At 30.7% G+C, this 16834-nt stretch overlaps 1 protein-coding gene across 2 annotated transcripts; it reads right to left on the reverse strand.

The window, feature by feature from the left end:
* Positions 1-4220: 4220 nt before the first annotated feature.
* On the reverse strand, positions 4221-6848 carry LOC114293615 (uncharacterized). 2 transcript variants are annotated; one of them, XM_082866654.1, is made up of 4 exons: positions 6712-6848; positions 6101-6438; positions 5413-5674; positions 4221-5050 (listed from the first exon to the last, which is right to left on the reverse strand). In XM_082866654.1, the coding sequence occupies exons 2-4, from the start codon at positions 6420-6422 to the stop codon at positions 4522-4524; spliced, it is 1113 nt and encodes a 370-aa protein (XP_082722780.1). In that variant the 5' UTR covers positions 6423-6438; positions 6712-6848; the 3' UTR covers positions 4221-4521. The 2 variants fall into 2 exon arrangements, with proteins under 2 accessions (XP_082722780.1, XP_028093534.2); XM_028237733.2 differs by lacking the exon at positions 6712-6848 and having other exon boundaries at positions 6101-6458.
* Between the last annotated feature and the right edge of the window lie 9986 nt (positions 6849-16834).

Here is a 16834-nt window from a genome sequence, read left to right on the forward strand (position 1 = left end):
GATGTTTGGGTTAACTTTTTGAGTTTTTACAAAAAAAAATGTGTATTAAAAAATTATATAAATAAGTGTACAGGAGAAGTAATTGAGTAGCTCGTACAGTACCTAGGCATTGTAGTCGGCTGTTAGGAGATGGGAAATGGTTGTCTCATTTTCGGGCTTAAATTGGGTGGCGTTGTTCGGCTCTTGTGGGCCCACCATGGATCTCGTTTTGTTAATCAGAACCATTCAATATGTAGAACTCGTCGAGTACATGTTTGTAAAAAATCACGTTGATTGGATATCGATAGTTATCTGATTGTGTTAGTTTTTTGTCAACCGTTAACTATAATACAATTTATTGTTTATACAAAACTGACTTAATCATGTAGCCATCTATATCCGATTAACGTGATTTTTTACAAACATATAGTACTCGATGAGTTCTACACATTGCACTGTTCGGATTATCAAAACAAGACCCGTGGTGGACTCTCACTAGCCCAACATTACCCTTCAATTTAATAAATATATATACCTATTTTTTTTTTATTATGAACAAACATGTAAAAGTAAACAAATAATATAATTTAAATAAATTAATAAGTCAATAAATTAGAATTTTTTACACTTCTCAAGAGAGGGTTGAGTTCTTCATGTTTTATAATTTTTTAATGAGTCCCTCCTCCCCCTCCCCCTCCCCCTCCCCCTCCCATTTTAGCTAAATATTTTTATTTTTTCAATGTGTTTAAAAATGATATAACTAAAAATTAAAATATTTGTAATTTTTTTTAAAAAAAACTATAATATGAAGAAAAAAAATCTCAAACAATTTTTTTTTGTTCATTTAAATTCTTTGCAAAATTTTAAACAATTTTGCTAGTACATACGTGCAGTCAATGATTGGTAATTTGATTTGCACATATTAAGGTCTCGTTTGGGAACATGAAAATTTAGTAACTTTTTAATTATTTGGCTAAAATATGAGCTAAAAAAATTAGTATGCTTGGGATGATTTTTTGACTTTTTACGAAAAGATGTACAAAAAGTAGAGAGAAAAGAGAATCTTTGACTTTTTGGTATGGGTTGTTGGCTTTTTGGCTAATTTAGTAACTTTTTGACTAAAAGGGAGGGTTCCCAAACGAGGCCTAAGTATGCTAACTCAATTAGCCACTTATATATATATATATATATATTTGAAAAAGGGTTAATCATTGTCAAAAATAATGATTTTTATTGTATTGTTTTTTGCTTTTTTATTTTTTGAATTTCCATTACTGGTATTTTTGATCGGTTGATTATTAAGTTTCTATAGTTGGTCAATTATAATTTTCGAGATATAATTTTTTTGGGTAAATTACACTGACATCTCCTGAGATTTGATCTGATTATATCTTATCCCCTGACGTTATAGAAATTATATTCTTGCCCCTGTGATTAATAGTCTCATTTCATAAAGTCCCCTACTCATATAAAAGGCAACAACTCCTTATAGAAAAACAGAAAAATTACATTGAAAAAAAAAATAAAGCAAATGAAAGAAAAAAACAGGAGAAGTAAAACAAAAGAAAAAAAGAGAAAGTATATGAATTCAATGTCTTTTTGATACCAACGTTACTTCCGTCTAAATAATTACAATAATAAGGAATCAGTGTAATTTTTCAAATATCAAAGAGTGATATGTATTAAACCCAAATTTCAGGGGTATAAGTGTAATTTACCCAATTTTTTGTGATATTCGTAAAAAACAAGTGTGATGACATGGTAGGCTTTTTCACTTTTTATTTTGTTTTTTATGGTTCAAATTTAAGGCATATTTTTGGCTCTGTTTGCTTTAATTTTTGAAAAACGTTTTAGGTTATATTTTGAAAAATAAGTTATTGAAAAGAGTTTTGAAAATTAAAAATTTATTTGATTATGAATTTTGAAATAAAATTTAGAATGATTTGTAGTTTTTTTTTATAGTTAAATAGATACGTGTGAGAGAAAATTTAATTGATTGATATGTAAAATGTGAGAAAATGAGAAAAGAGAGGGGTTTTTTTTTTTTTTTAATTTTATTAACTAAACACATTTTTTAATTTTTTTGATTTAAATATGAATTTTAAAACTAAATCAAACGTTGCCTTAGTTCTGAAGAAAATATTTCTACGATTTGCGTCCACACACGTAGACTAATGGTTGGTTTGAGATGTTCTAAAAAAGTATACTTTTTGACTTATTGACTTATATGGGTTGGGTTTGAGTTAAATTTGATGTAATGTATTAGAGAAGTAATGTGATTTAAATAAGATGATATAACTTAAATGAGATAGTGACTTTTTAATTTTTTGTATTATTTAATAGATGTAAAACTTGACTTAAACAAAATGGTGGGGATCTAACTTTAACTTGCCGCCCAACCTGACAACCTCGCTGGCGTGTAGTGGAAAAATTATTTGATAATTTTGGTTGTAACCCGTGGCTGCGATGGGTGTGGAGGGGGGGTTGACGGTAATACGTTCTCTTTCATATTTTTATCTTTTTATATTTCTGGGGGTTGACAATGTTGTGTTTGATGATGGGATTGGGGAATAACAAAAGGCATAACATTTAGTAATTGGTGAGAGTATTGTCTTGTGACCAAGTTATTTAGGTTTAGTTTGGAAAGTAATTTTTAAAATATTTTTTTAATTTTTTTTATTAAAATATGAGATAAAAATAATTTTGAAAATAATTTTTTGACTTTTTTTTTAATGAAAAATGCCCAAAATATAAAGTGAATAAGAAGAAATTTTTGACATTTTGTATGAGTTGAATTTTTTTTAAAATTTTTTTTTGGCCAAGATAGCACTTTTTTTTTTTTTTTGATCAGCAAAGAAAAATTTCATTAAAAAACATGAAATTAAAGGTACAAAAAGACGACAGAAATCGAGAGAGATTCGCGATAGTACAGACTATCCCTATTACTGCTACTCACAACTATCTAACCTACCCCTCGGCCAAGATAGCACTTGCCACTTATGGCCTCAATGTTCTGGCACACACACTCGTGGTTTGAACGTAATTGGTCAAACAATAAGATCCACCAATTTATATTGGTAATTGAAAAAACAATAGAAAGTTTGACTAGTAGTAATTAGTTGATGACATGGTTACGTTGTATCCTGAGATACTGAATAATTTTTGCGCACTCATAGAGCAAGCGCTAGTAAATTGTGAGAAACTCTGAGGAAGTTGTAAATGTGAACGCATGAGGTGAGGAATGAAATGAAATGGAAAAAGGGAAAGAGTGAGATATTTTTTATAAAATAAGGTATAGATGTTAGAAAAAAATAACAAGTCTCATATGTGGAGTTTATTATGTGAGTATCATCAAAATGAGTCTTATAATAAGTCTTACATAATCTTGTAGTTCAGAATAATAATTCTATAAAATAAAAAAATAAAAAAAAAATTGGAACTACATGAAAGTCAATGGTAACTCAAATTCATTTTAATTATTGTGGGGAGTTCACTCAAAATTAATTTGAGCAATGCATTAATATTTATGAACATTTTTTTTTTCTTTTTACAATTTTAGGTATAGATACCATTATTGTCTACAAAATTACAAATAATTTCATCATATTATAATGATATTTTCGATTGAGTTCTGAGAAAGAAAAAGGGGGGACATGTGCTCAAACTAGGTCAATGTTAATGCTTGAACCATGGTACCGATTCCTTTAATTAATAGGTCAACCAAGACGCCTAATGTGGACGCAACCCATTGTAGTTGTGTGTTCAAACTACATCAAGATTAATGCATGACCCATCGTACTCACTCCTTTTCTTGATGACTCTCCAATGAATTTCCTGACCAAAAAAAAAAAATTTTAAATTCTTGGAAAGTTAATAATAAGAGAGGGTGGAGAACAAAATGGTGACTAATTTAACTTAACAGTCTCATTTCCTCTTGGAAAACCTATTTATAAAAGATAAGTGATGCTATAGAAATAACCATAGTTTTATCATATTTTCTTACTAATTGACACAAAAATTCTTACTAATTGACACAAAAACACTAGGTTCGTATATTTACAAATACTCGTAGGATTCACCATCTTTGTATAGATCTACTATCATTTTATTAAGTGAAAAGAAAATTTAATAATATATTTGTATAGCATTTAAATTAATATTTACTTTAAAAAAATCATTGAAACCTTGAAGCAATTAGGATAACATATTGCATATGAACAAGGGAATTCATTTGTTTCACATAAAGGACTAAAATGGATAAAATAATATCATCTTAAAAAGGGAAAATGTTCAAGCTTACAATAATTGACTTACAAGGGACAATAAAGGGGTACAAATTAAAAATATATAGTATGCTTCAACATAGGATTACAATCTTAATTCTATTTGCCACACTTCTAGTACACACAATTCAACCACACAAAAAAATAAATTAAAAAATATGCTATGCAGAACTAACAACAGTTCTTTTGAAAACACAAAAACTGATCACAGAATTAAACACAATAGCTTTATCTAAGGAAACCATAGGAAGCGCTAGTCTTATTTGGGGAGTAACTTTGGGATAGACTTAATGAAGAATCCTACAAACAAAGGCACAAGCACTCCAGTTGGATCCCCCAAAAGACAAGCCGCTATTGTGCTAATGAATATGCTTATTGTCCTCCAAATATTGTTACCACCACTCCCACCATTTCTGTTCTTGGTTTCCACTGACTTCAAATCCATTTTTTCAAGTGTCATAGCGAAATCATCAGTACTTCCATCGTTATCACCATTTGTCCAAGCTTCGTGCACCATTTGAGTTATGCAATACACATGAAAATGATACTTATTGCATCTAGAAACATAAGAACAACCCACATTGGGCGTTTTGGTGCCCAAAGGTGTTTTCTGGTTGCATTTTTTGCACTTTGATGATGATGAGACCTTGTTGTCGTGAAGAATGAAATCCATGCCACTAATGCATAAGTTGGCTTTTAGGTTGCTACAACACGGGTGTAAAGCTAAGTTTCTTGCATTGCAAGCATAGAAATAGCCTTTTATATAGCTCCCGCATGCATCACATGACCTGTTTTTTGTTTATTGATCGGCAAAAAAAAAAGTAATATCTTATTAATGATACTAAAACATTACAAAAGGGAGGAAATTTACAAAATATCTAATGACTCTTTATGAAGTTGTGCTATAATAGATTGGTAATAAGTACTTAGTTGAGTCAAAATTTTCTTTTATGGAAGATTTTTACTCACCTAAGTGCTTAGGTACCAAAAGACTGTATGAGGAGGAGAAGAAAAGAAAAGAAAAAACTCTATTAAACACAAAGAAGAAACGGTTAAAGTTCAGCAACAAATAAATTCATATTAAGAAATGCTAGAGACCAGTAACTCAGACACAAAAAATAAATATATAAACACAAAATTTCAACAATACCTTGAGTGTGTCGAGGATGGTTGATGACAAAATTCAAAGACGGATCCTGGGAAAATCTCAAGGGAAATGGAATGTTTAGGAGACATGCACTCCTCGTGTAGCTCATAGTCACAGTGCTTACATCTGTATCCTGATCCACACCCTTTCTGTTTGCATCCATCGCATGTGAATCGTTTGTTGTAGCTTTTCTTCTCAAGCTTATAGCCATGCTTTGGGCAGCAGCCATGAGTTTTCTTCACAATCGATTTGTCAATTTCAAGAGCTTCAAGGGCCATCCCATCAAACCAAAAAAAAAATAATAATAAAAAAATAAAAAAATTCGAAGTTAGATTAAATTCAAATTACACAATCATATTTTCTAGGTAAAATTATGGGTATTCAATGTTTATGAATGAGAAATGCTACATGTCACTTTTTTTTTTTTTTGGGTGACCACGCTCCTTCTTTAGAATTAACAAAATAATAAAAATAAATAATATCTTGTGTATAAAACGGTAAAAGAAATTGGAGATATATATGATACTCTTCAATCTAGATATCATATGTTGCATACCAAGAACAAGTTATAATAAGTTATGGGTCAATAAATCACAAAGACAAAGAAAATGAATTAAAATTTATATCCAAATTCTAAACATACATGTGTATATATATAAGCATATACACAAATGGAAAATCTTGATATTACCTGGCTGCTGAGCTACCATACGTCGGTCATGAATTTCTGGAACTGGATTTTGTAACACAATTTGCATTTCCCGGTTCTTGATTGGCGAGGTTTGCTCAAAGAGCTCAAACGCTTTTTCTTGCCCTTCGAGCTTCTCTATGACTTTCTTTGGATCTCCGATAATTAAAATGGTCACCTTTTTTTCTTCATCATCTACATCTACTGATTTCACTCCAAGAATTTTTCGATATCCCTCCAACTTGCCCTGGCATCCATAGCACTCGCAGTGGATATTCATCTTGATAACATAGGTCTTCATATCATCAACCTTTGAGTAGGCCATTTGAGACTCAGAATAGCTGGGTTTTCACAAAGAAATCCACCAAAAAGTATAATAATTAATGAAAAAACCACAGTAATTTAACAAAGACTAATAAAAACGTAGTTTACTAGGAACACAGACAAAACACAAAATATATACACATAGAATGAAATTTTACAAAATTTATTTCTAGTATCTCCTTCTAAAAAATTCTTTCCCCATAATTAGAATCTAACTTTCTGATCAATTGTTGTATTTCTAAAATTATTGCAAAAAATAAGTGTTGAAAACATAGGATTTATATTCTTACCTTGATAGAAGAGTAGCCTAATGGAAAATGGAAGGTTTTGACAGTTTTTTTTTTTTTGAACAAGAAGGTTTTGACAGTTAGAAATGGCAAAAAGGACAGAGGCTTTAATCTGTGTGCGTCTGTGCCGAATATGGCAAAAGCGTGTAGGCTTTTGGTGTCTTATATAGCAGCATGTTAGTGTTAGTTTTGTCTTTCTGCATGTAAAAAGTGAAGCTTCATGGGAAACTGTACCCTAACGTACTAGGTTGCTTCGTAGAATCTATGACAGTGCTATTTTTTTTTAGGGCATTGATTCAGACCCTTCAAACTCCCAGCCCACCACACCACAGACACACACGCGGGGTTAGAGATTGGGAGGGAAGGAGAAGAAGAAGAAAAAAAATAAATAAATAATGACCAATAAAAAATAAAGGGGTTATGGGGGTGACCTGCAAAAGGGGTTCGAATCTTTATTCTTTTTTTTATTAGTAATGATTCAAACTCTCACAAAATATCACCTCCACAACTCTATTCACTTGTAATTGGTTCAAGTATGAAAGAAAAAAAAAAAAAATACAAACATATGATTAGTCCACATCACTGTAGAGGTGGTGAGAGTCTCTCCAAAAAGAGGTCCAAAACATTTTTCCTTTTTTATTTGTTAATTGTTGGATTAGTATTTGTGAAAGTTAACCATTTCACCTATGCAAAGTATCAAGTATTTGTTTTCTAATTTAAACTTTTCTTAAGAAGAATTAAATCCATAATTTCTCCCTTAAGACTAAGTCTATAGGGGAATTATAATGGCCAACGAAGTTAGCCTTTCTAACTGGTTAAAATGTTTGTTTGTTTGTTTAATTTGTTTCACTAATTTCATTTATTTATTTATTATTAAAACACGCTTTAAATAAATTTGATATACAAGCAATAATTTAATACACTTCCTAGTATATCAAGTATGTTTTAAACAATAATGTCATACACTTATTATTTTTTAATTACTAATTGACGTAGGAGGAAATGGTTAGGAGAGAACTATTTTAAATTGAGATAAGAATAATTTATATTCGGTTCACATTTTGTGACTCGAAATGTTTTATTAGGTTGGAGATTTCTTAAAAGTTTCAAAATTTTAATTATTTTTTATTTTTTATTATTTGTTTATTTATTTATTTCTTTTAATAATCTTATTTATTTAATTTTTAAATATGTATTTGGTTTCAAAAGTAATAGGTATGTCTGTTCCTAACAGACACCATAGAGCCTTTTTATATAGGACACTAACATTGGAAAAAAATATACTACGTTCTCTCTCTTCTCTCTCTCTCTCTCTGTCTCTATCATCTTTATTGTATTTTTATGTTCCATATTTCTGGACAATCGATATATACTTGGCAAATTCTTCTGGTGCAACTATGCATTATGTCAAATCCTGTAAAGTTTTGGATTGTATCTTGAAGTCATTTGTGATCATTAAAATCTACATGGAAGGAGCGCATAATGACTTTAGGACAGTGTCTTTGACGTGCCTCTTACAATCACACATGCTATTTTCTAAACTCTTTTCTTCATCTTTTTCTTATTCTGTTATATATATGTATATATAATTTTATTGAATTGTAAAAGCTTATTTTTCAGAATTTGTTTTGCTTTCAATTTTATTCTATAAAATCGATTTAAAATAAATTATTGTTCAATTCCTCTAACAATCTAAAGTCGTTATTTCTGTAACATATCTTTTAATTATTTGTGTTTTATAATTGCATTTGTTGGTCTAGAACAAATCTATTATACAAAAAAAAAAAAAAATGAATTTTTGTTTCCCGTCGATTTGATAAAATCTAAAATTTTGATTTTCTCCATCAATTCGGTAAATGTGAATCCCTTGTTTGATTACAATACAATATATAAATTTGTTTGTATTGTAGGAGTGAGTCCATGGTTTGATTACATTGATTGCATGTAGTATTAATCCTATTCAATTTTTTTTTTTCTTTTTCAGAAATAGTGTAACTTTGTTTGAGAATATTGACTTTTATATATATATTAATTCACGGAAGTTGTAGAATTTGTTGTTTATGTGTAGGTTTTTTTTTTTTTTTATATTAATTATTCTTAGGAAAGTTGTTGAGTAAAATCAAAATGTTCACATGATAAATTATTTTGTTTAGATTCATGATATTTAATTAGCATTGTTCATGTTATAAACTATTTTGTTCAAATTTGATTTGTATAAAAAACATTTTGTCACATTTTATCTATCCCTAAATTGTTGGCAATTAATTTCAATTACAAAGTTAATAACATTTGTGATTGTTTGATTGTTGTCTCTGACAGATTTTATAATTGTTTACTCTCTTGTACCTTAACTAATTTATTTTTATGGCTAATTTAGAATAAACTGGTAGTGTGAAACCTGAAAAATTTAATGGTAACAATTTTGAAAGATGGCAAAAACAAACAAAATATTGGTTGACCGTGTTGGATCTTATGTCTGTCATAGAAGATTAGGATTTTGTTGGATCTTGGTTGTCACCCGAACAAATCGAATTTTATTGTTATAACAGAATCCTTAGTGTGTTGTCTAACCATTTATATGATATGTATTAGTCAATCACCTCGACTGCAAAAGAACTATGAAAAACCTTAGAGGCCGAATATGAAATTGTAGATACTGGTATTGATAGGTTCATTGTCTCTAATTTTAATAGGTATAAAATGAAAGATGAAGTACTTGTAGGAGGCCAAATTCATGAGTTTCAAGAACTATTTAGAAAGTAAAAAAGAAAAAAAGGAAAAATAGGGACAACTTTTAGTGAGGAGTTTAAAGTGTCTTGCTTTATCAATAAATTACCTCTATCTTGGCTCTCTCTAAAAACCTCCTTCCCCGGCCTCTTTTTGGGCTGGCCGGCCACTGCCTTTGGCTATGGCGGTCGGCTGGCTTAGCTCGCTTCGACGGCTGTCTTGTTAGTTTCTTCTTTCAATAAACTTGAGTCTCCCATTTTTCCCCACCTAGGTGTATTTTTTGTTTGCTGCGGGAGAGTTTTGGTGAGTCGGGGGTCGTTCAGGTATTTCTTCAGGGGCTGTCCAGGTTTGTCTTCGGTTGTCTTCTTGTGTTTCAACCTTGCCGTTATAGCTGATTCATCAGGGGAGTCCAGGAATTTCATTCGAGCGCTTTTGGCGAGTAGGAGCTTGAGGGGTGCACTCTGGTTCGTAGGCGATCAGTTCTTTCCGGTTTTCACTCGAGCGCTCTTCCTCGAGTGAGAGTTTGAGGTGTGAATTTCTACCATTTGTATGGAGGTGTCCCAACGGGTGGTCGGTGTTCGGTGGGCGTGTGGATCCGTGGTGTGACATAGAAGGCCTGTGAAGTAGAAGTCTTGTTGGCTATGGAGTTCGGCAGCAGCATAGGTGTGGGCTGCAGCAGAGGCTTTGGTACTGGGTGATGTGTGGGTGTTTGCGGGTGTTGCGATCTGTGGATCTGTGGGTGTTGTGCAGGGGAGTTGAAGCAGCTTGGAGTCTTCAGTAGGGGTGTTGCTATGGATCTTTGGGGTCTTCTTGGCCGGTGCGGGTAGTGGGTTTGGTTGGTGGCTGTGAGTGTTGATTGTCCTTAGGAGTGCTCGATTGCATTGCGTATTGTGTGCTCGGAGTTTGAATCAGATTAGAAGTTCTCGCCCATGGAGTGTGGCCTTGGGTGTTGTTAGTGGGTGGTCGATGGTGTGCAGATGGACGTTGTCAGTGGGCGTAGTAGGTTGCTTTTGGTGCTAGGGTAGTGTGGGTCTTGGCTAGGCTTTGGGAGTGTAGCATGTGGGTGTGGTTTAATCATGTGGGAGTGTAGCAGTCAATGAGTGAAGGAAATGTGGGTTATCAAAGCTTGGTGTTGCAGCAGCAGCTATGATGTGGGTCTTGGGTTGTAGCATTGGGAGTTGTAGCAGTAGTGTGGGTTGTTGTTAAGATGATTTAAAATCGTGAGCCCTACAGCAGAGGTGATTAAAATATCTGGGTTGATTAGATGGGTTTCTAGTTCGGGCTGCTTTGGGAGTTGGTTTAGTTATCTAGTTTGGTTTGGGTGTTTTGGTGGATTGATTATGTGGAGATTCGTGTATTTTATTTTTCTAGTTAAGTTCTTTTTAACTCTTTTTAAAAAAAAAAAAAAATCGAAAGGCTTAGGAGTTGGTTGTATGGATGCGAGTAGCAGTAGTAGTGGTATTTTTATACTTCCGAATCTTTCTTGAGGCATGTCATCTTCTTGTACCTTTAATTTCATGCTGTTAAATGAAATTTTTCTTTGCTGATCAAAAAAAATAAAATTACCTCTATCTTGGAATGACTTTGCTAAACGTCTTAGGCATAAACAAGGAGATCTGTCATTACCTCAACTAATTAATACACTTAGGGTGGAAGAGAAGCATAGATCAAATTTAAAAACTGTAAAAGAGAAAACTCCTAAGGTAAATTTGGTAGATAATGTGAATAAGAATAATTCCAACAATAGAAATAACTTTCGACCTAAAGGTAAAATTTTCAAAAACAACCTTAAGTTTAAATTTAGAGGTCAAACTGACAAACACCATAATAACAACTACCAAGCCAATGCTAATAATTTTAAGGGACAAGAGAGTGGCAAAAGGTTGTGCTATGTATGTATGGAAGAACCAATCATTATGTTATTGATTATTTTTTTAAGAAGACTGATGAGTATAAACCAAGATTCAACAATAAGCAAAGGAAATCAAGGTCATAATGCTCAAGTGAATATGATTTTGGAGAAAGAAGAAATTGTTGGACCATCTTTTAGGTATAATTCTGAAATTAATTTTACTTTTGAATAGCAAGATTGGTGGTTAGATTCTGGGGCTAATATACATGTGTGTTTTGATTGTGGTTATTTTAAAACTTTCTAGAAATCAAGTGGATGAAGTGTAACTTTGGGGAATGGATTACTTTGAGAGATGTGCGATATGTTCCTGAAGTTAGAAGAAATCTTATTAGTGGATCGTGTTTAGTATAATTAGGTTACAAAATTGTAATGGAATCGAATAAAATTGTAATAAATAAAAACGATATTTTTTTTGGTAAAGGTTTTGTATGTGATAGTTTATTTAAATTGAATGTATCTTTTGAAGTTAATTATATCTCTCATAATATTTTGAATATTGAAGTTTGTGATTTGTGACATGGAAGACTTGGACATGTAAATTTAAGGAAAATTAGGAAAATGTAAATTTAATGTAGGTACCCTTAGTACTTTTTGTGAATAACATGAAATTATTCATGAAGTAACCCCACCTTATTTTCCACAATCTAATGAGATAGCTGAAAGGAAAAATAGAATTCTAATGGATATGATAAATGCAATGCTTATTAGTTCTGGTTTACCAGAGAGCTTGTGGGGGAGGGGGGGAGGGGGGAGGAGGGGAAGCAATACTCACTGCTTGTGTTATATTAAATAAAGTAATTGTGAATAATAATGATAAAACATCTTATGAAATCTAGAAAAAAAACGAGTACCTAATCTTAAAATGTTGAAAGTGTGAGGGTGTTTAGCAAATGTAGCAATTCCAGAACCTAAACGTAAGAAAATATGACCTAAAAGTGTTGATACCGTTTTCTTAGGATATGCTCAAAGTAGTAATGCTAATAAATTTCTAGTAATAAATTTTGAAATTAGTGAAATTACTAATAATACAATAATTGAATCTCGTGAAGCTACATGTTTTGAAAATATTTTTCCATATAAAACTAGGATCTTAAATCAGGTTGTAAATAGAACTTTTACAACTAGTGCTAGTGTTATTTCTTTGAAAGATGATTCTGAACATCTAAATATAGAACCTAGGAGGAGTAAAAGAACTAGAATAGGGAAAACCTTTGGAGATCATTTTTATACTTTTTTAACTGAAGGAGAACCAAATACTTTTATAGAAGCTATGTCGTCTTTAGATGCACTATTTTGGAAGGAAGCCATTAATAGTGAGTTTGAATCTATCTTCAAAATAATACTTGGGAGTTGACTAATCTACCTCTTGGAAGTAAACCTATCCGTTGCAAATGGGTATTTAGAAAGAAATTAAAACCTGATAGAAATATAGATAAATATAAGGTAAGATTACTAACCAAGGGATTTACACAAAAGAAAGGAATAGATTATTTCGATGCCTATTCACCTGTTTCTAGAATTACAACCATTAGAGTCTTAATTGTTAATTTAGAAATTCATCAAATGGACATTAAAACTGTTGTTTTGAATGGAGATTTAGATGGAGAAATTTATATGGAGCAACCTGAAGGTTTTGTGGTTAAAGGACAAGAACGTAAAGTTTGCAAGTTGGTTATATGGACTTAAGCAAGCTCCTAAACAGTGGCATGAAAAATTTGATAAGATAATTCTAGAATTTGGTTTTAAGATCAATGAACATGATAGATGTGTATACTATAAAGAAGATAATAGAAAATGTATTATTTTGTATTTATATGTTGATGATATCTTATTATTTGGAGCAAATTTAGAGATGATTAAAAATGTGAAATCTTATTTATCTTCAAAATTTGATATGAAAGATTTAGGAGAAGCTTATATAATTTTGGTTATGAAATTAGAGAAAAACAACCAAAGGTAATTCCTAGAGAAAATGTTAAAAAAGTTTGATTATTATAATCTCAAACCTGTTTTAATTCCTTTTGATCTTAGCATGAATTTGAATAAAAATAATGGTGTACCTGTATCTCAACTTAGATATTCTCAAATTAGTGTATCACTTCTCTATATTGCTAATAAGACTAGACCTGATATTGCCTATGCTGTTGGGAAATGAAGTAGACATACTCATAATCCTAGTAAAGATCATTGGATTGCTGTGGAAAGAGTTTTTAAATATCTAAAAGGAACTCTAGATTATTCACTTTGTTTTAGTGGTTTTCCTAATGTGGTAGAAGGTTATAACGATGCTAATTGGATAACAGATAACTTAGATGTTAAGTCTACTACTGGGTATATATTTATGTTAGGTAGATCAGCAATATCTTGGGGTTCTAAAAAATAAACCGTTATCTCTAGAAGTACAACAGAATCAGAACTTGTAGCCTTAGATACTATGTGTACTGAAGCTGAGTGGATTAAAAATTTACTCCTTAATATTTCACTTGTGAAAAATCCTATACCTGTTATTTTCATACATTATGATAATAGAGTTGTAATAGAACTTGTGAGACAAGCACATACTAATAAAAAGATGATTAGGTATATGCAACTGAGGTATAAATCTATAAAAACTTTGGCGAATAAAAATGTCGTATCTTTGAATTTTGTGAAATCTAAAAATAATATTGCTGATACTAATAAAAAATTTATCTAAGAGTGCAGTCTTAGATTTATCGAGGGGGATGGGTCTAAGCGCATAGGGAGTCAACTAAGGAAGTAACCCGACTTCTGTGATTGGAGATCCCATGAAGGAAGTTCAACGGGTAGGAACAATCCTTATAGTGTGACTCATATTCCAAAGAAGGAGACTTTATCAAATTTATTATTTATATTCTTCTGCTTATCCCTAAGATATCAGTACTGATGTAAATGTGATGGTTAAGGAAGAGTATTTACTCCAAATGAATCCAAGGCAGGCATACTTTCACAAGATAGACATCCGTCACTTTTTTTTTTTGGGGGGGGAGGATTCACCTAAGTGAGAGTATCGTGAAGCTGCGACCATGGGAATAGGGTTATTTCCTAAAACTCTCATGAGAATCAAGAGTGTGCACATGGCTGCTAATAGTGCTAACCCGCGCCACAGTTATATATCATGCCATATGTGTAACATGTTGAATTCTGGTAAAAGAGATTTAGTTCAAGACCTGGTTTACTAAGATTCTTTCAGAATAAAATTGTTAACACTAAGTGAGATTCAAATTTGAAAAACACATATACCCATTGTATGGTTTTAAAGTTGCCCATATTATGATTATTATTTTTTTTGTATTTATTTGACGATTTTACAAAATTTTGAATCTTGTGAGAGATTGTTGGAGATTTACTCAAAACTTCAAAACTTTAATTGTTTATTATTTATTATTATATTTTATTATTTATTTATTTTTTAATAGTATTATTTTTTTAATTTTAAATATGTGTTTGGTTTTAAAAGTATTAGCTGTGTCTGTTTCTAACAGACAGCATAGAGCCTTTTTATACAGGACTCTAACAATGGGAAAAAATATACACGTTCTCTGTTCTCTCTCTTTTTCTCTCTCTCTCCTCTTTACTGTCTTTTTATATTCCATATTTCTGGATAATCGATACATTTTTCTGGTGTAACTGTGCATTGTGTCAGATATTTGGGTTGTAACTTGGAGTCGTTTGTGATCGTTAAAACCTGCATGGAGGGAGCACATAATGATTTTAGGATTGCGTCTTTGACGTGCCTCTCACAATGACACAAGTTATTTTCTGAACCTTTTTCTTCATCTTCTTCTCATTCTGTTATATACATATATATAGTTTTATTGAATTATAAAAACCTATTTTTCAGAATCTGTTTTGCTTTCAATTTTATTCTATAAAATCGATTTAAAATAAATTATTATTCAATTCCTCTAACATATTCTAAGATATTTTTATTCTGTATGTGTTATTATTTTGTTCCAGTGTGGAACAAATTATTTCGATCTAAAACTTTCGTCACAAAATGACTAAATTATACTCCTCGAGATGACTTTTCTATCCTTATTATATTCAGTGATGAAACCAAAATTTTTATTTAAAGGGGACCAATGTGAGCGTAAAAAAAATGTCGGTGCTGTTTTTGATCCCATAATGGGAAAAAATATATCGGCGCTGCTTGAGGGCCCGAGATTTCGGGGCTCGAATGCCCCGAAATTCCATTTCAAGTAAAAAAAAAAAAAAAAAAAAAAAGGAAAAAAGAAAGAAAAAAAAAAAACAGTTTCCCAAAATGGAAATTAGGGGTATTAGGGGCAATTTTTTTAGGGCCACCAATCATTTTCCAAAATATATATATAAAAAAAAAAAAGGAAAAAGGAAAAGTCTTTGTTTTGATTTGTCTTTTGTCTTTTGTTTTTGCTTTTTTCTATTTTGATAGGTCTTGCTAATAAGTATATCTAAACACAAAAAAATACACAATATATTTCACTAATTTCATATTTTTTTTTTGACATTTTCATCATTTTAAAATACTTTTTATATAAATTTTAATATTAAACAATAACCTTGAGGCACTTGTTAGTATTTGTCAATTATTAATTCACATAGAAGGAGGTAGCTAGGTAGAACTATTTTAGACTGAGATAAAATTATTTTGTATTCAGTTCACATTTTGTGACTTGAAATAATTTATTCTATACGATTTTTTTTTCTATCTATGTCTGTGTTATTATTTTGTTTCAAGGCGGAACAAATTATTTTGATCTAAACTTTGGTCTCAAAATGACTAAATTATGCTTCTCCGAGATGTCTATTCAATCCTTAGTATACTCAGTGATGGAGCCAAATTTTTTATTCAATTTAAGTGTAGGGGAGAAAAAAGAAAAGAAAAAAAAGGGTTAAATTTTGAAAAATGATAATTTCTTATATAAAAGTTATAAAAAAATTAGCACGAAAATCATAGATTTATATGAGTAACTTTTTAATGAGGATCTTAATGTAATATTTGTTAGTTTGTCATTTTAAGTCATTTTATTGATTGATATAATTTATAAAATAAAATAAATCAACTTGTATGAATTTTATAATCAAAGAAATAATAAATAGCTTTACAAATCAAATCAATATAGTTGATATCATCATATAATATACGAAATAGTAGAAAATTATTTTTTAATTATGTCATTATCATTGTAAAAATACTAATGAAATAAAGAATCAATAATTTTTTTTTATTTAAAAATTTTGGAGAATCATTCTATATACATGATAGAAATTCTCATAAAATATATGCTTAGTAGTAAAATTTCAAAATACTTAAAAGGGGTCATGGCCCATTGGCCCTCCCTTCCTTTCGTCACTGCTTATGCTATCTAGAGGGCTTTGTTTGATAACTTTTAATTTTAATTAAAAAATTATTATAAGTTATCATATCAATCTATTTATTTTTTTTATATCTTTTTCTTTTTATTTATAAAAAATTAAAAAATTATTAAA

The sequence above is a fragment of the Camellia sinensis genome, chromosome 1, assembly GCF_055761805.1.
Source record: "Camellia sinensis isolate YWXY chromosome 1, ASM5576180v1, whole genome shotgun sequence".
In the NCBI taxonomy this organism is placed as follows: Eukaryota; Viridiplantae; Streptophyta; class Magnoliopsida; order Ericales; family Theaceae; genus Camellia; species Camellia sinensis.